The sequence below is a fragment of the Colletotrichum navitas genome (genome assembly GCF_030913465.1).
Source record: "Colletotrichum navitas strain CBS 125086 chromosome Unknown LY79scaffold_70, whole genome shotgun sequence".
NCBI lineage: Eukaryota > Fungi > Ascomycota > Sordariomycetes > Glomerellales > Glomerellaceae > Colletotrichum > Colletotrichum navitas.
The window spans coordinates 155,362-173,603 of NW_026850616.1; the positions used below are offsets into that span (position 1 = coordinate 155,362).

General features: G+C 57.3%; 6 protein-coding genes across 6 annotated transcripts; 4 read left to right on the forward strand and 2 right to left on the reverse strand.

Annotated features, from left to right (window-relative positions):
• Positions 1 to 3,288: 3,288 nt before the first annotated feature.
• LY79DRAFT_564960 (uncharacterized protein) lies at positions 3,289 to 3,906 on the forward strand. Its single transcript, XM_060558706.1, has one exon. The coding sequence runs from the start codon at positions 3,337 to 3,339 to the stop codon at positions 3,817 to 3,819; it is 483 nt and encodes a 160-aa protein (XP_060410323.1). The 5' UTR covers positions 3,289 to 3,336; the 3' UTR covers positions 3,820 to 3,906.
• Positions 3,728 to 4,694, forward strand: LY79DRAFT_357980 (uncharacterized protein). Its single transcript, XM_060552709.1, has one exon. The coding sequence runs from the start codon at positions 3,967 to 3,969 to the stop codon at positions 4,558 to 4,560; it is 594 nt and encodes a 197-aa protein (XP_060410324.1). The 5' UTR covers positions 3,728 to 3,966; the 3' UTR covers positions 4,561 to 4,694.
• Positions 4,695 to 5,757: 1,063 nt separating this feature from the next.
• LY79DRAFT_523117 (uncharacterized protein) lies at positions 5,758 to 5,970 on the forward strand (the record flags this gene model as incomplete). The annotated part of the gene is made up of 1 exon (XM_060555503.1): positions 5,758 to 5,970. A coding segment is annotated over one exon (213 nt), but the record flags the coding sequence as incomplete, so codon positions are not given.
• A 618-nt stretch (positions 5,971 to 6,588) lies between these two features.
• On the forward strand, positions 6,589 to 7,368 carry LY79DRAFT_357987 (uncharacterized protein). The gene has a single exon (XM_060552710.1). It carries the CDS (start codon positions 6,787 to 6,789, stop codon positions 7,255 to 7,257), a length of 471 nt encoding a protein of 156 aa, XP_060410326.1. The 5' UTR covers positions 6,589 to 6,786; the 3' UTR covers positions 7,258 to 7,368.
• A 956-nt stretch (positions 7,369 to 8,324) lies between these two features.
• Positions 8,325 to 8,604, reverse strand: LY79DRAFT_564963 (uncharacterized protein). The gene has a single exon (XM_060558707.1). It carries the CDS (start codon positions 8,575 to 8,577, stop codon positions 8,386 to 8,388), a length of 192 nt encoding a protein of 63 aa, XP_060410327.1. The 5' UTR covers positions 8,578 to 8,604; the 3' UTR covers positions 8,325 to 8,385.
• Positions 8,605 to 9,369: 765 nt separating this feature from the next.
• LY79DRAFT_357996 (uncharacterized protein) lies at positions 9,370 to 10,303 on the reverse strand. Its single transcript, XM_060552711.1, has one exon. It carries the CDS (start codon positions 10,214 to 10,216, stop codon positions 9,566 to 9,568), a length of 651 nt encoding a protein of 216 aa, XP_060410328.1. The 5' UTR covers positions 10,217 to 10,303; the 3' UTR covers positions 9,370 to 9,565.
• Between the last annotated feature and the right edge of the window lie 7,939 nt (positions 10,304 to 18,242).

Consider the following 18,242-nt stretch of genomic DNA (forward strand, 5'->3'; position numbering starts at 1 on the left):
ATGTACGTTCGTCGACGCCGCCATCGTCTTCCCGCGCCCGCCCATGCCATGCCCCATGCCCCCCATCCACGTCAACCAGCTACTGCAAGTAGGGAAAAATCCATCCACCTGATTCTCGTTTTGTGCCAAAGACACCCCTTCCCGCCCCCTCTCTCCAGGTCTCGCTCGACATGAGGGAAGGGAGGAGCGTGAGGAGAGAGATGGATTAGCCGACAGAAGGCAAGCGTGTGATGGACGGAGGAAAGACGGAAAGGGGGGACGGGAGAGAAAGAGAGAGAAAGACAGAGAAAAGCCCACGAATCAGAGGGCTGCCGAATGTCCCCTTTCAGAGTTCCAAGGGGAATGCGCGTGGCGTGGGCCGGCGCGGTTGGCCGTCTCGCCGGGGCACCCGGGAAGGGAGAAAACGCAGCTGGCGAAACCCAGCCGGCTGGATTCGCCTACCAACGAATATGTCGTGGAGAGACAGGTACAGAGAGAGAGAGAGAGAGAGAAAGGAAAAGGCTAGCTAGTTGCGCACCCGCTTCCGGAGGACCGGTCCGTGCTTCTCATCTTTGGGGGTGCCTCGCTTCTTCTCTGCAAAGATCAGGGGAGAGGAGAGAGAAGGGGGGGGGGGGGGGGGGGGGGGAGGGGTTGGAGATACCCTGTATCTTTGGGTTTTCCTGCTCTGCAACCCTCCTCTTTGGGTGCCCGGGTGCAGGAAGTAGGAATATGCACCATGCGGGCCAGCTCGGGGGGGGGGGCCGGGGGGTGCGGGGGTGGGACGACTCGGCCGGATGTGCGATTCTGCGGGGAAGAGGACGGCAGCCGTCTCGAGTGGGCGGGATGGATCAAGAGAGAGAGAGAGGGAGAGAGAGAGAGACGGCTCCTAGAGTTTTGCTGCAAGTTTACTAACCAACATGTGACGATCTTGTTGGCTGCGCCGGGAGGATGCAGACCGGTGAGCAAGGGGCGGATATTGGATGCCCGTCACGACAGCGCACATCTCCATCTCCGTCGAGACGCACCACGCCGCCTCACTCACCCGAAAGAGATTCATTCGTCAGCGAATTGACGGCGAAAGCGCCGGAGACAAGAGCCTGGGCGGGCTGGGTAGAATATCCGCCCGCGCCTTGCGTCAGCACCTTGGCTGGAATGTCTCGCCCTGAAGCAACGAGCTCGCGTGTGTGTGTGCGTGCGTGTGTGGTTTCCCCCCTCGATTCACGCCGTCGATCTCGGCAGCCGTTCCGCGGACGACGGGAGATTGGATAGGTCGCATATTAGCCTCCTCTCGGGCTCCGGGGAACCCTTCCTCTGCTCTTTAGCTTGCAATCTTCCATCCGGTCCCCCCTCCCGCCTCGACGAGTGTATCATGACTAGCGTGTTAGCGTTACGCGATGAGTCGATTGGAGAGTGGTGGAGGGGGGTGTTATGCCACGGCAAACCAAGAGGGACCGTAAACTGTAAGGCACCGGCTTGTCTTCATCAGCCCTACATTCCGGCCAAGTCCTTCCCGTCCCTTTTCTAGGATTGGCCCTCGGCGTCTTCGCCCAGGCCTCGACGTGCGAGTGTTTTCGAGGCCTGTCGGCCACGCCATGTCCTCGAGGGCCGACGACCTGTAGTATCTCGGCTCCCCACCCCTCCGACTTCGAAGTCGATTGGCACACACACACACACACGCACACACCACCCAAATCTCCGGGCTCTGGCATTCCGGCCCATGAGGGGGACTGGCTCACCTCCGCCCCGTCCTCCGCCCCGTCCCTGGCTGTTCGCTTCGCCGGGAGCCCCCCTCTTAGGGGGAACCCGCGGATGCTAACCACTCCCTTTTCCTCGTCCTCCGCGAGAGGGGACCACGGGAAGCCTCAGCCGGTCTGCCTAGGTCTCGCGGGCTCCTAGGCTGGCACGGGACGGAGGTCAAGGAGCAGAACAACACGGCCCGCCATGCCGTGCGGCTCAGTACGTGCAGCCCGGACACCCTCCCCCCCCGCGCTCGCTCGAGGCCGGGGGTCCTTCGGTAGTCTAAACCTTGGCTGCAGCCCCGCGATATCAGCAGGTAAAGTTGCATCAATATCCGTAGTTTCTCCTCGTCTTTTCTTCCTTTTTTTGCGACGACAGTGCCGCTTCGAGGCGGGAGTTGGCTTTCCAATGGCTAGATCAACCCAGCCCGCCCAATCTCGCATTATTCACGAAAAGCCTGTGTTTGTCTCACGCTACGATGGTGGTGCCCTCCTTTTCGCTCGGTAGGTTTGGTTGGCCGTGTGGCTTCAAGATTGCCTCCATCTCTCTGTACGCGTACACTCTCTCCTCTCTCTTCTTCTTCTTTCCTCTGCTTCGTCTCTTGAATCATGACAAATCTTGAATGGCGCAGTCTGGACGGATTACGACGATGCATTGCAAAGGATGCGAGGCCAGGTCCCAACACGCACACGCCCCGTCGTCCAAAGAAGCCGCAACATGTTTGTTCTCGAACAAAGTCTGCTCGTTTCTGCCTTCTGCCACGAGTCGTCGCCGGTTGTTTTGTCCTCCCTTTCCGCCCCTCCTCCTCCAATCAACGTCAAACCGTGCCTTCACGACAAAACAAGTGACAACCAATGATGTTATAACGACGTGGGAATTGTCTGGTCGTTGGACGCTTCTCCTTTGGCATGTGAAGCGCCTTGCCCTGACTCCTCCCCCCCCCGACGAACCGACGTCGCAGGTGTAGCAGCACGAGCGGAGGCGTAAGCTTCATCTCCATCCCCATATTCCGCTTCTTCCCGCCAGCATGTGAATTGCCCCAAGCTTGCGAGGCCGCGATTCAGCCAACCCATTACCCCGCAGGGTCCCCTGATCGAGTGAGGGAGAGAGGGAGAGAAGAGAGCAGCGTCGACAACGGGCAGGCCCCGGGTTTTCCGTCCCAAGTTGCAAGACGCCCCCCGCGTCCGGGGAAACCCCATGATCTATTCTGACTTTCTTTTTACGCCTACCGTTACAAACCGGGGTCGATTGTTTGCCAAGTCAGGCACCCGCAGGCCTTTTGTCTCTCTGTCTCTCTCTCTCTCTCTCTCATCCGATCTCTTCAATGCGGAAACTACCACGGCTTGGAAGAAAAGATAAGGGCATCCAATGAGCGGCTCGTGGGGAAGCCTTGAGATTCCGGCACGCTTGTTGACTCGCCCGCACCTGGCACGGGGTCCCCAGCTTGTACGTGTTTCCCCGTCACTTATTTTCGCATCTCTCGGTGTACGTATGCTGCACGTGCTCTATGCGATGCTCAACTTCGGACCACGAAAAGAGGTGATACCCCCCTCCTCCCACCCCACCCCCCTTCCATCGTCTCTCGTCCTCCGATGTTATTCCTCTCGCCCGCCGTTCGTCATGCGCAAGCAGCTACAACAGATCGACGACGAGGGAGTGCTTCATGCGAAAGAAAGCGAGGGGCCCCGCAAAGGTCTGGACCGCTGGCTCTTGCTCATCCCTCTCACGCGTGCTGATACACCGGCATGTTCCTTTTGTCGTCTTCGGGTAACGCCATGCATCAACTGCGCCTGTGGTTTAGATTTTTTTGCTCGTGACGGAGCGAATGATCCCCCTCCATCCCCCGCCCCTTTGAATCGCAAACGCTGCCCTTCTCGCGGGCAGGCAATGCAGCGAGCCCGTTCTTCAAACTCGCAACCGCTTGTCTGCGCAGGAACTGCTAATCAAACGAGTGCCATCACGAGTCTGGGCGCAGTGCATGGCAGAGGACGGTGCAAGAAGGCAAACGAACCTGGAGTATCCCAAACGGCCGACAAGCCAACCCGGCGACAAACACAAGGACGAGGTGCGGCGTTGCCCACCTCCTCCTCGTCCTCCCCATAGTTTCTAATTTACCCCGCAAAAAGGAAGGGAAAAAAAAGAAAAAGAAAAAGAGACTGATAAAGCCGCTGAAGATAGAACGTGACAGCTCGCTTCAACCACAGCAACGGATACCGGGGAAAAGGGGAAGGGGGGTGGGAGCACGCGGTCATGTTCCTGGACGAGGGCCGAACGTTGCCAATGTCCCAGCACGTTACGACGACCTGCCCGTCGGACTGGACACAGAGAGACGGGCAATCAGTCAGTCAGTCAGTCATATGCCATTTCTGTCTTGCCTCCCCGTCCGGACAACGGCCACCCCCCTTCCTCCCCTTCTTTGACGCCCGACGAACAGCATCTCCCCTGTTCGTGGAATCGGGCACGAAAGTTCCAGGTTCCCAGGGACGAATACCCAGGCGGAGAGAAGGAAAGGCCTCTCAAACCCTCCAGGGGTTGGCCCTCGAGGTCTTTAATCCCCTGTCGTGGAAAACCGGCCGAAATTGTCCTCCCTGCCCTCACTCACACACACACACACGCACACCCCCCCTTCTCGTGACCCTCCACCCGACCCCATGCTTCTCCCGCCCCTTGGACCTGGAAATCTCCGTCATGAGGCCCAGCGGGAGCCGCATGCCTGAAGACTGGCGTGTGCATGTCCGCAAAGGAGCCGCAGTGCCTCCGACGCTTAGTCCGGAACCTGGGGCCACCAGCGAGGCTGCCTTGCCTGCTTTGTGTGGTCTGCGGCCACACGCGCGGCGACGGTAAGGGGGAAACGGTCTATCACGTAGTCAAGCACAGCGCATTGGGTAGAGGGTGTGTGTGTGAGAGAGAGAGAGAGAGAGAGAGTCGTTCCGAGGTTTTCGAGGCGATCGTTGTCCGGGAGGGAAGGGCAGCAGACTATGAAAAGCTCGCCATCTCATGTTTGTTGCGGATTAGCTTGGCGGCTTGGGACTCAAAAAAAGGAAGCGAGTCCCGTCCGTCTGTCTACAAGCAGTCTTTTCCGGTGTTGACAAATCCGTGAAATGCGTATGGTCAATATTCCCAGCGGTCCCACGTCCGTTCTCGCGCATACAGATGGATTGGATGGACGGCACGGAATAAGAAAAAAAAAAAAGGACTAATACTATACCCACACGGCGGTCTCGGAATGTGCCTAATTATGCCCGCCATAACGCCGTCGACACTATGCGGGAAACATAATTGGGTGGTTTCGCGGGAGTTCGAGCTGTCAAAGAGGGGAGAGAGGTGATGTGCTCCACATGGAGCCAAGCCGCCGGCGGAGAGAGAGGGAAGAGGGGAGAAGAAAAACCCGCATGTATCGGAGGTCGCGAAACATAATGAACTTGATCAAGTCTTGGCCCCGCGTCTCGAAGCCCAGGCTGACGCCTTACGCGACCGCCGCGGCGGTTTGAAGCAGCCCTGCCATGTACACGCGGTCTTGGAGCCCGTCAATGTCTCCATAGCTTCTCGCCCTCGCTCCGGATCGTCCCAAATCCTGCCTTGGACGATTCCGCGGCGGGCCACGCAAGAAGGCCTTGGAAGACTGTTTGGTGAGGCGGCCACCAAAAGCACTAAACAAAACAAAAAAAATCAAAACATAAAAGAAGGCGATAAGGAAGAGGACGGATGAGTGACTGAGAGAGTCATGTCCCCGTCTTCAGTGCGTCAGCGCACGTTCCCTTGCGATATGCTGCGATCCGAATCACTTCACATGTACGGATAGGGAGCCCGTCAACCGAGGGTGGCAATGTACGCAACGACAAGTATTCGAGGGCGTGACGTCGACTCGACTCGTCTCCCTCTCATGCCTGCTTTCCATCCAAGCGCGAAGCTGCCGGTATGTAACCTGAAGGATAACGCCTTTTTTGGTCACCGAGAGAGTCGCAGAGGGGGGGGACCTGTTGCCAGTAGGACCCCAAACGTACAGAAAGGCCTACCGGTATCATCAAGGGAAAAGGGTATAGTGGCCGCTCGCGAGTCATGGGCCCCGGCCTCTGCTACTGGGGTGAGCCTGGCTCCGGGGCACGGTTCCGTACGGACCCGGGTGGTCGCTACCACGACGTTGGGGCCGTTCGCCAAGGGAAAGGGAGGGGTTCGGCTGCTCTGCTGACTGCTGCGGAGAACTCGCCGCTCTGCTTGAGTCGAGTATCCGTAGAGAGGAGAGGGAGACATTAAAAACGTGGCAGGGAGATTGGTCCTGTCTGGGGAGGGGGTGGAGGGGTGGGAGTGTTCTCGTTTCTGTGACAGGCCTGCCCCCCCCCCCCCCCCCCTTGCTCCCTTGGACGTGCGCGCGGTGTTCTAGAAGGCATTTTGGAATATTATGAAATTCGGAGAAAGGGCCTCCAAGGGTTAGTTGTTTTTTTTATTTTATTTTATTCTATTTTATTTTATATCTCAACGTGATTTTGTTCAACTCCGTTTTCCCGATTTATTCTCGTCCGTCCGTCCATCCGTCCGACCATCCGTCCATCCGTCCACGACAACGTGCCTTTGCCCGTCCGTTCCTTGTCTTGCCAATGCGCAGCTCCCCCCCCGTATCCGTCTATTGTCAATCGAGCATGCACGTATCGTTCATCATCTGCCACTGCTGCTGACGCTGTTTGAATACCGGCATTGAAGAAGTGGGAGGTATCCGGCCGGCCAGCGATACAACGTCGAGGCGACTTCGCAGCAGTAGGCTTGGCGCCGTTCTAAAAAGAGGTGCACATGGAGATGGAATCCGTCTTACCCGCCCGCGGCGCCCGCAGCTGAAGCATAACCAAACTGCCGGGTGTGCGGTGTGCGGTGTGCGGTGTGTGTGTGCCTGCGATGTACCGAGGCCAGCACAACGGTTTTGGTGAGACTGTGACGGACGGTGACGAATCGACTGTCCGAGAAACGGACGGATAATGTGAACTGGCACAAGAAGAAATTAAACATATAATAACCGTTAAATAAAAACCAAAGCGTCAGAGTTACGCAGGGCAAGGGGGGGAGAGGGGACAAATCGGCATGCATCAAAAAGGGATAGGGCCTGGGAAGCCGACCCGTAGTTCCCCGAGGCTCAGGAATCGGACATCAGACCGACGGCCAAACAAAGCTGGGCTGGCGGAGGCGAGCGTCTGGAATATTGGGAGGAGAGGAGCAGGAGAAGGGGATGAGGAGGAGGGGGCAACAACAACAGTCACGAACAGGCTGCATCGAGAACTCGGCGGCCATCGCTCCCCAGTTCGGTCTGCCATCCGGAGGGAGGCCGGCGCCCCAGCGACGTTGTGCTTTGACAGGAAAAAGGGTCCTGCGGCCATCAAAGCGCGCAGCACAGCAGACACACACACACACCATGCGTGGCGGCTCACACGCACGCAACACTCTCCGTTGCATCTCCCTGATCGAGGGCCGTTTCTTTCCTTCTACCCTGCGGTCGTGCGCCACAGCATCAAGGGCAGGCAGTGTTGCTGCTCTTCTCTCCCCTTCTCTACCTAAACGAGGCACCTAAACGAGACACCTCCTCGTGGCCATGCAGCCCCCTTCCCCTTGGGCGTCATTTCGGCGCATGCGAGTTTGGTCAAGTGACGACGGGCCTGTAAACTCTCTTCTGGCGAGGCTGGCTGGCGAGGTTCTCCCTCTCCTTTCAGGCTCCCGGGATGGGACGAAGAGGGGGAACGAGGTTTCATAATCTTCCGGATATTGCACGCTCGGGGGGGGATGGTGACGCGGAGCCGCCTGCGATTGCGAAGCGCCGCCAATGGAGAGGGGGAGGTGACTAGAACGGACGGCCTAGTGATACATCATCCATCATCTTTCCTCATGGGCAGCCTCAGCACCCATTGCCGATGGCACGGCGGGTTGCAGCACGGCAATCGAGACCCCTGGGTGGTCTTCCCACGGTTGCAAACCAGGCTCGATGATGCCCCGGAACGAGGCTGCTAGTCGACCAAGCCAGGGGTCAATATTTGGCAGAGCGGGAGAGATATTGTACAGGATTCGGAGGTTCCGCGCCTCTCACACCTGGTCTTCTCTTTCATCCCCCGCCCACTTCCCATCATCATCATCCTCCTCCTCCTCCTCCTCCTCCCCGGTCCCTTGCCCGGTCCTTACCGTCGTCACGAGCGCACTCTGAAATCGGCGGCCTAGGCGGTGGCACCTGGCATCGCGCATGAGCGGGGGCCCGCGCCAGCTGCCGAGGCACATGCTGCTTAATGCAGCCCGACAAGCATGGGACGCCGGTGGCCTATCTGTGGCCCGTCACGGGGGAGATAAGGGGGAGGGGAAACGGAATCTCGATTTGGGGGGAGAACAAAATCGACAGCGTCGTTGATACGGAGTGCGAGATTGGCAGAAAGTAAAAATGATGGAAATCGATCAGATGGAAATAGAAAAAAAGAAAAAATGCATTGCCAATTTCTGATTGGCATAGAGTCTGCGTCCGCAGCGCGAATTGCTTCTGAAAATCCGATGTCGGGCCACATGCAGCTGCTGATGCACGTCGGCATAAGCCCGGTGTTTTCTTTTTTTTTTCTCTTTTCTTTTCTTTTCTCCATCGGCCGTGACGTAGGAGGCTTCACACAGGGAGCCCAAGCTCTCACGGGCTCGAGCTCGATTCGGCCATAGTCAGCTGCCTTGCGCCGCTAAAGGAGGCGTCGGTATCTCCGGCAGGCCGTGGCGGAGGCCACATGAGCAGCCTGCCGAAGATTGCTCCCCACCCCTTCCTTCTCCAACCGCAATATCGAGATGCTTGATGAATAGCCGGTAGTTTCGACACGGATTGCCGTGGCGAGGCTGTTCGAGGACCATTGCCGGCATAATGGGAAATATGGGAGGAAAGGGGGAAGGGGGGTGGGGTGAGGCGAGAGCATAGCCGCGCGATGGTTGTGCTGAGGGAGGGGGGGGGGGGGGGGGGGGGTGGTGTGGGAGACGTCGCCGAGCACGTCCTAAACAATCCGGGTTTTGGGCGCATCGTGATGAGAAAACGCATGAAGTAAGGTTCTGCCGAGGGGGGTTGGTCGAGTGGTGACGTTGAGATTATTCTGGCCGCACAATGCTGTTGAAGCATACATCAGCGCACAACAGTTTGGCTTGCATCACGGCGTTGAACGCAAACTCGATTATGATTTACATGGTAGACTTTCATGGGGAAGCATCCGGGTTACGTCTCGGACGAACACTGCGTCGTATTTCCATCTAATAGGGCGTCCTGCGGCTTTGATAATCGGTGGAACTCGTTCCATCAGAAGAACATGTTGCCCTCCTGAAAGGTCTGGTGCGGTTAGTCGATGACCACGTCGGTAGACGGTTCTCCAACTATTGCGCATTTAATCCGCGGTGAATACGGCGTTTTCAGCTCCCTCTCTGCAGAATCACAGTGTCCCATCCCGAGCTTAACAAGCCGAGACCGTCGTGGAACCGAATGCAGTCACATGGAAACGCCGACAGACGTCGCGGTATGCGGCGACTGGGAACGCGGCTTCGACGCCGGGACCGGCCCCACAGTCGGCGGAGACGCGGCGTCCATCAGTCACCCGGGCGATGCGGACCGGGGCTGTGACGCCGCGGCGGTACCATCGGCGCAAGACTTCCTCTGCACCAAACGCGAGTCCAGCCGCGGGGGCGGGCTGGAATTGCAATAGCCTAAAGCGCCTGGATCGAACGTAGGAAGCATCATCTGGAAAGCCATCCCGCTCCGTATTGCCCGTCCCCCCTCCTCGTCGACTGCCAGTTTGTACGGAAATGGACGAGGTCAAGTGACGATGGCGATGGCGAAAATGAGAGCCCGCGTGATCGCGCCCCAAACTCAACTGGTATCCCGATCCAACACACCCAAATCAACAAACCGGAAAGCTACCTTGAACGCCGGCCCTTCGCGCCCCAATGAAAGCCTCGTATTACCCTTACACAAAGTTGTGGGCGGACTCAGCCCATGCCAAGTCAGATTCAGCACTGCGCGACCGCCGCTAGCTCGACGGAGCGTCCAGCAAGCACAGAAAAGAAAGGAAAAAAAGTGTATCCATAGCCGTCGCCCATTGCAGGCCCACGAACCCGCGATCCCTTTCGTCTCGGGGCTGCTGGGTCGTTTGCTCCGGGACGGGTCGGCCTCCAGACCTTGCGACGTGGTGAGACGCCGCAGGTCAGAGGCGAGGAGGGCGCGGCCAAGCGCAAGCACGCACGCACGCAAACCTTTCCCGGAGCAACAAAGCCCGTCGGACGCGTCGAAGCATCGGCCAAGAGGACGGGGGACTTGTGCCCTGACAGAACTCCGGCCTCGGGTAGCCAGGAAAGAGCGAATTGTCCGGCGAACGGGGATTGGGAAACGAAATCGTCGCCGCCGCCGTCGTCCCTGGAACCACCGGGCCGACCAGAATGGGTGAGGAGGAGGAGGGGGGTGGCGTGTTCCGAGATGGAGAACCAAGGGACAACCAAGCAATGCCCGCCCCCGTGATTGCATCAACTTTCTATGTTAATTTTACTTCAACAACACGGGACCTCCACCTTTGTTACGTCCAGCTCATGTGGCCGACCAAACACGCTACATCAAATCATCGATGCATTTCCTACCCCAGCATCTCGGCAGTTGTCTACAGAGTCGGCTGCAGGGCCACCTCGGCAGAGGCGGGGGGTAATCATTTCGTCCAAAGCGAGAGCCTCATCCCACCCCCTCCCCCTCTCCCCACGGGGTAGCAAAGGACAGTCGTGACCGGGTCAAGACGGCGGTATGCCTTCCCCTCGGGAACCGTGTTTCGGCTATGGGGGGGGGAGAAAAAAAAAGGTGTTCGAGTTGAGGCGAGCGAGCTCGGAAAAGCCCGGGTAGGGGGAGACAAAGGTTCACACATGTATTTCGCGGGGAGTAAGCCTAACCACCCACGTCGAGGGCTCACGACACGAAGACACCCTCACGACGATGCGGTGCGCATCGTCACGAGGGCGGGGGCCGCATGCAAAACCTCTCCGTTGGATCTGGGGCCGAGTTGCCGTGATGTGTCCTTGTTCTGACTCGGCCGACGCCGGCTGTCGACTCGAGCTCAGCTTCTGGAAGTCAACCTCGGACAGCTCCGAGTACAATGACGCGGTTCGCGCTCCTTTGGACGAAGATGTCCAAGCCCCTAATCATCGTTCAGCCTGACAAGTCAAACTCAAGTGGGAGGGCGTGAAGCCAAAACACTGGGCAGAAAAAGAGAAAGGGGAAAAAAGAAAAAAAAAAAGGGAAGGGGAGGGGGGCAGGCGAGAATAGAGTAGGTGACGATAGAGTTTGCGCATACGCTTCCCCCAGGCTGTAGTGAAACCGTCGCCTCTAGTCATGGGCATCACATCCGCGCTCCTTTGGGAGACTCGGAGTAGCAGCCAAGGCATAGTGAAGAAGACATGTGTCGTGCGTCGAGCTCTGCTGTTCAGGCCATTGTGCATAGCTGGGACGTCTGAGAGGGATTGGACGAACGCCACCCCCTCCTCCTTTAACCATGCCCAATGATTCAATGGACGACGACGACTTGCTGGCTTGACGACTCACTCTCGTCTACCGGGCCTTGATTTGCCCTTCGTTGGCCAGTGCCTGCAACCCCCTCATCACATGCCCAGAAACCAAACCGCCAACGCTCCCACTCGTCCTGCAGCTGCGACGCGTTTGGCGTTTCCTCTGATCGACCGTGCCACGTAGATCGCGCTTGAAACGCAGCGGGAGGGGGGGGGGCTCCACGCGCGCGCGCGCGCGCACTCACGATGGAACCTTGGAAGATGGCTGCAAGCAATATCCGACAGCTTGTTTTGCTACACGGGCAACTCGACACTTGGGCGTGTTGCGGGCACCCGAGGGTGGCGTGATTCCGACGTTCAACATCTTGATAGATCGATTGCGCCCGGCGGCGGCCTGCGATGCGGATTCGGATTCGGATTGCCTAGATGACCACGAACCCGGGTGAGGGCGGACCTCCGTCCAAAGGCAGCAAAGCCCCGGAAGGTCAAGAGGAGGGTTGCCGGGAGAGAGGGGCCGAGGAGGCAGGCCCGGTGGCTTGCAGAAAGCACGTTTAGTGGGAGAAGAGAAAAGAGAATAGTCGGAAACATTAAACGAATAAGGATATTGGCGTGGAGGAGGTGGAAGGTGACGGTGAAGGAAGATATCCCCCCCCCTTTCGGCCGGCCTGGTCCCGACAGCCACATAGTTTGGCTACATCATGACGGGGGACGAACACCGAGGCCTACCGAGCAAGGCGTGGCGGGAAACGAATTGTCCCTTCTTCTTCTTCTCCTTTCCTGTTTCTGATATCGACCGAACCAGCACCGTCACGGCATGCAAGGCCATAAGAGGCGTCAGGTTGCAGTCGCGAGTACCGACATGGGCTTTCCTCGTCCTCGGAACGCCCTGCGCCCGGCACAGTTACGCATAATGACCTGTTCGTAGAGATGACCCGGCTGGGGCTCCGTCGAATCCGGCCCTCCCCTGGTACTAAGGGTTCAAGCTTACCCTGCCGCCTGGCCACCACCGTTTCCCGTCCCCCCCTCCTTCTCTTTCTTGGCTTTGGGGCGAGAAACCAGTCATTGGGGTTAGCTGTCATGACCAGGCCTGCAGCCAAACCCAGGCGGCGGGAAGAAGGCCGGGCGGCCGTATCGCGGGGGGAGGGGGGGGGGGGAGGATGGAACGTAGAGCTACTTCTGGCGGTCCGAGGGCGAATGTACCAGCTACAAGATTTGCTGCAAGTATCTCGAGATGTACCAGATGTAACCTGCGCCGTCCTGAGTCGTCTGGCGATTTTTTTCCCTCTTTCATTCCCCGGGAGGAATACGCCGTAACGTCATGACGGACGGGGGGCATCATCATCATCATCATCATCGAGGACCGCCAAACCACTTTTCCAGCCGATAGCCGCGCACGAGTAAGGTGGTCCTGGGGGCCCGGCCGGCAATGCGCGCGCACCGGGAGAGCGCCATCCGTTTACGGATACAGGAAACACAACTGTCTTGTCTTGGATCTACTCCTAGAGAGGGGTGGGGTATTAGCAGCCAGCTAGACGCTCCAATGGCCAAGGGAATGTATGACATCAAAGCCCGATCCCCCCCCGAATCGTCAATGCCAGGCAAGTTTTGACGCCTTCGGGAATTGATCCTCATCACTTTCCCATCCCCGGGGACGCACACCCCCTTCCCCCCGCCCCAACGGGTGGATTGGGCAAACCATCAGATCCATCTAGATACAAGTTGATCTTTCGACAAGAATAGTGTGGGGGGGTGTTGGAGGCAATTCAGAGCGAGCCTGTCACAGCAGTCATATGTCCGTCAGTGATGTCGTCGTGTGGAGAATAAGGGTCTTCGGGGTCCCTGGGGGGGGGGGGGGGGGATGAAAACTCTGTTCGGGGATCTGGGAGGGAATTGGTTTGTCACCGGGTCGCCATGATTTCGTCAACCTTCATCAATCCAGCCCTGCGGATGGGGATCGTGGGTTTTCCCCATCATTCGGCCCAAGGGGTTACGACGAACAAGTTAAAGCCCGTGCAAAATCAGGAAATCAACAAAACTCGTCAAGAGCCGGGAGCTCACGGGAGCGATCGGCGGCGGTTCGCTGGATGTCGGATCCGGGGTAGGCAATAACGTCATCGTGTGCCCCGTGGGCTCCCCGTGGAGAAAAGGGGGCGCCTGTTTCTCGTCTCCCGCGTCAATCATTACGGGAATGGGGGTTTCTGATCCGGAGATGGAAACCATGATTGACTCCGTTTTTGACGTCTGTCGGATCCAGAAGATGCAAGGGCTGGTTCTTTTTTATTTTCTATTTTTTTCAAAAAAAAATAAAATAAAGGAAAAAGTAATGATTCAGAGTTATTGTGAATGTTTTTTGAATTCTGATACGTAAGACAAAGTTGATGTACCGTACGGGGGAGGCAATCGATACCCTGTCTTCCGTTCCGTTTTGTTTGTGCCCTGTTTCGAAAGCAGTGTGCAGCGAGAAGCCACCCACGCACACTCACACATACGTAGTACACACACCCCTTGAAGATTCGAGTTGGGCATTGTTCCGCCCCTCCCACTCCTCTCGTGATTTTTTCTTTTCTTTTTTGTCATTTGGTTTTCTTCCCGCAACAGCTCGACTGGGAGGGGGTGAAAGGTGCGGGGGAGTAGAGAGCGAGCGAGAGAGCGAGAGAGAGCGAGAGAGAGAGAGAGAGAGAGAGAGACAGAGAGCAGAAGCACAACAATAGCAGAATGCATATATGCATGTCAAAAGTCGGTGAAGAACGCGCTACCGCCCGGCCAACTGCCACGATGACAAAACACAAGAAGCAGGACCAGAAGGAGGTGTGTGTGTGTGTGTGCGCGTGTGTGTGTGGTGTGGTGTGGTGAGTGGGGGGTTCCCTTCGTCCATAACGGCCCAAAACGAGCTGAAGGCGCCGACGACAACATTGACAATGCCGACAACACCAATAGCCGGTGCGGTAAGGCGTGATCACCCCCCCTCGGCCGTTACGTGCCCGCGCCCCCTACTGCGTGGGTGGTGTCCTGCCTGCAGCACCCGATAAGGTCGCATTCCCTGGGTAGATGTCATCCTCTCCCCCCTTCTCCACTAGTTGCGCCGTTTACGTCCTCGTTGAGACTGGCGCCCCCGTCCCGGGAACCAATTCCGAGCCCCGGGGCAGCGGCGTTTGGTTTGGTGTGGTGTGCGGTGTGGTGGGAGAAAGGAGACTTCTTGGCCAACAACCACCCTGCTTGAGTTGCAGCAAGACGACATGTCCTCAAACAAGGTTTTAGAACCGTGGAGCCCAGTCGTTCCAACGGGCAGAAAACCGAAGCCGTCTTGAGAGAGAGAGAGAGAGAGAGAGAGAGAGAGAGAGAGAGAGAGAGCGTTTAGGCTTAACGGGACGGCGTTCGTTAAACTGAATTTGGGCCAGGCGCGGTTTGCGTCACCGAGGTGCAGCCACAAGACGGCGTTTAATCCATTGTTGCGATTGCAACTAAGCCTCGAGCCGGGCTAAGGCAGGGGTGGGAACGACAATCACCACCACCACCACCACCACCACCACCACCACCACCACCATCACCATCACCACAACGACAACGACAACGACAACGACAATGATACGTATGGTCGGTCCTCCTCGCCCCATCCCAAACAACACACGGCGTGCAACAAGCTCACACCCTCCCGGCGGTGGGCTGACCGCCGCACCCCGTCCCTGGCTCGGCAACAGGGCCAACGCCTCGGAACCAGACTTAACCGCCTTATACAGCTCTCGTCGCCGGCACAGAAGGCGGTGAAGAGTTTTCCTTATACGTTTTGTCTCTTCTCCCTTTCCCCCCCGACAAGGACCCTCCCTCCATCCCTCTTGCACGTCGCAGCTGCGTTGCTACGGCTATAGAAGCGACAGAAGCGGGCAGATAGTTATTAAAAAAAATTAAATAAAAAAAAAACCGTCCGAGTCTCGTGGCCCCCAGCAAAAAGGCCACCCCTCCCCCACCCCGCAGACAGGCCAGAGACTCCTATTACGTGCAGTGTGTACCAGATGCGGGGGTCCATCGCCGTCATGCGCGTACAGGGGCCCCTATTCAGCCGTCCAGCCTTCTTTTTCTCTTTCGTTCCTTTTAGCCATTTCCAGCGATGGTGTGGGGAGAGAGAGAGAGAGAGAGAGCGAGAGAGGAAAAAGTCATTGCATTTGCCCTCGTCCCGTTTGGTAATCCGGCGTTGTTCTCGTAGAATACCGCCTCTTTTCCCACGGCGGGGGTACCATGCGAGAGGATGTGGTCCTAAAGGGCCCCTTTTGAACAGACCATCCCCTCTCGATGCGATCTGAGAAAACGCATCAAAATGCCTCGTCAAAGGGAGGAGGGGGGTGGAATGACCACGAGCGAGCGCTTTTGGCCGTCAACGACGAGCGGCGCCCTTCCCCCTCCCTCCTCGGCGACGTCTGTCACGCAAAGAGAGGGGTGTTGAGCGTCGGTGTGACCAAGGAAAGCAGAGATGTTGACTGATGCCTTGGCGTCCCCCCCCCCCCCCCCACCAGGGCCTTGGAGGGTGAGGGAGGGACGGCGCCTGAGGGTAAGCAGGTAGTATCGTGGCATGAGCCGGGTGGAATGCAGAGCGTCGTGGTCCCAGAGCTCCTGCAGGATCTAGCCGACGAGGGTGAGCCTGCACATCTATCTGCCCTATCGTTTCACGCCTCGCTGCTGCATGTTCGGGCACATCCCGATGAAGGTTTTATTTTAATTTTCAACTTTTAATGTTAATTTTTTACCTTGTTTTCTTTCCACTGCCTCATCACCGTGCAGTCAGCCTGGGCATGCCTTTACCTTCGCCATGTAATCGCCTGCCCGCACCAAAAAGAAAGCTTGCAGTGGAAGGGCACACAGCATAGTTGACTGATGATCTGAAAAAGGAAAAAAAAAATTTAAAAAGAATTTGAAAAAAGCGAAGCGAGCTATCCGGTCGGCTCACCTCTCCTAGATAGCCGCGATACACCCTGCGAGACGGGCTAGCCGCGGTCACGCGCGCGTGGGTGTGTGGGGAATATTCATGGCGAGAGTCCCGAGAGCCTCCAAGAGCCCCTCAGCCACACCCACCGAGGGCTGACTGTGAGGCTGAGCGGATATGAGGCTTAGCGCCCCCCCGCCCCTCTCTACCTCGGCAGAACGGCAATGCCGTGCCCCACATCTCACTCATGCGCCACACCTCCATGTGCCAAGCCTCAGCGGGACCCTTTTCTACTATGTATGTCTCCCCGTTTTCCATCAGCTGAGCCTCGGACCCCGCGTACGGGAAGCACCACACGGCGCTCCGTGCACTTCCGCAACGTCCACGTGCGCCGGGCCTCCGTCCCCCCCTCCACTCCCTCTCCGGGTTCAGGGGCGGCGAGGGGAAGGAAACCCCGGGACGATTGGCCAATCGCCGTCCTCCATTACCCCCTTCCCGAACCCTTGAATCCTTGACGACCTAATAGTAAAGCTGCAGAAAGAATGGATCGCTATTATTCAATTTTTATTTTATTTTTTACAGTGGAGACTTGTCCACAGAAAACAAACAAAAGAAAAATTAAACATGAATAAAATATTACGCTCAAAGGATAGACGAAAGGAGGGGCAGAAAAAGTGGTCACGGAACAGTCAATAGACATAGAAAAAAAAAAAAAAAAAGGCATCCAACACCCCCGCACTGGGAATATCCCATCCCCTCCACCACGGCCTTATTATGGAGCAAAAAGCAGTCTAGACCGTTTTGTATCCTCCGACGCAGAATATGCTGCAAGAAGGCTCCGGACCAATTGATGTCAGTTGATGCCAATCGGCCGAAACTCTGGGGGCCCCTGAGACCGCAGCCGTCGGCAGTAGGGTCTCGTCTTGTAAAACAGCGTAGTGGGACTCTGGTTCTAGACCCCCAAATCCCCGAGCTGGCACCGAGATGTTTTTCGCCAACCTGCACGAACATACCGTCGAGGATCAATGTTATTTCATTTATTCTTTACAAGCCAGAGTAAGCGTAATCGAACACTACCCCCCCTCTCCCCCTTGTCCTAACCGGGACGCGGCTCCGCAATATCCACAGCGTGTCGTGTCGTCTTGTGTCGTGCGTATTGCAATCCTTTCCGCCCCCGCCAGGCCGGCCAATCGACCAGCTCCCCCGGACGGCCGTTCCGAGCGGTCTGCATTCCGCACCGGGACCCTTCCAGCGTGACTCGGAGCCCGCCACTCCTCAACACTCTTTCCCCCTCTTGCCGGGTGGCAGCGCCCGGAGGCCTAGATGTGAGGCGGAGGAGACGGATGTCGACTCCGACGTCGACTTCGTTGTCGGATGGCTCCTGGACCCGCTGTTGTCTCTTTTTCCCTCATTGCCCCCCCCCAAGGATGCCGCACCAACTTTTTCTTTTTTCTTTCTTTTTTTCGTCCGTCAACGGCACAGCCATACCCCAAGCACGAAAGCTGTCATCTAACTGACTGACTGTCCCGGCGTAGAGCCAGATACCCCGCCTCACACCCTCCTTTCGGCCATGGAAACAGCATTCGCACTATCTCTCTCACAAAAAAATGGAAATAAAATATAAAATAAAATGTTGAATTTTTTTTTTTTAAAAAAATGGAAACCCTCTACAGTGGGCTGTCTCTCGCACACGCTCCAGTCACCAGAGAGCCTCACGGTGACTCAACGGGTCGCTTGCCAGCCAACCCGTCCGTCTCGGCCCCCCCGTGTGTGCAGTAGGCCCGAAACACGCGCTTCTCCACAAAGCCGCCGAGCTCTGCACATACTATGACGAGCTCTCGCACGCATACGAAGCGCATTACCTGTCAACCTTTCCCCCTCCCCGGTTACGCCCCCCCCCCTCAATTTTTCAGTTTCTGGCCAGTCTCGTTTTGTTGCCCATTGCAAGAAAAAAAGAAAGAAAAAAAGACCGGACGGAACCATCTTCGTTAGTAGTGTACGTAAAGCCGCAACAAAGGGCTAGACCACTGGTCCCCCTCCATTTCGTGTGTCAGCAAATCCCGTTTTAAGTTGGGAGAATGACGCCGCC

What these genes read in the sequence shown, in the direction of transcription:
- LY79DRAFT_357996 (XM_060552711.1), bottom strand. Translation starts at nt 10,216, where the DNA reads ATGCAATCACGGGGGCGGGCATTGCTTGGTTGTCCCTTGGTTCTCCAT.
- LY79DRAFT_564960 (XM_060558706.1), top strand. Translation starts at nt 3,337, where the DNA reads ATGCGCAAGCAGCTACAACAGATCGACGACGAGGGAGTGCTTCATGCG.
- LY79DRAFT_564963 (XM_060558707.1), bottom strand. Translation starts at nt 8,577, where the DNA reads ATGCCGGCAATGGTCCTCGAACAGCCTCGCCACGGCAATCCGTGTCGA.
- LY79DRAFT_357987 (XM_060552710.1), top strand. Translation starts at nt 6,787, where the DNA reads ATGCATCAAAAAGGGATAGGGCCTGGGAAGCCGACCCGTAGTTCCCCG.
- LY79DRAFT_357980 (XM_060552709.1), top strand. Translation starts at nt 3,967, where the DNA reads ATGTTCCTGGACGAGGGCCGAACGTTGCCAATGTCCCAGCACGTTACG.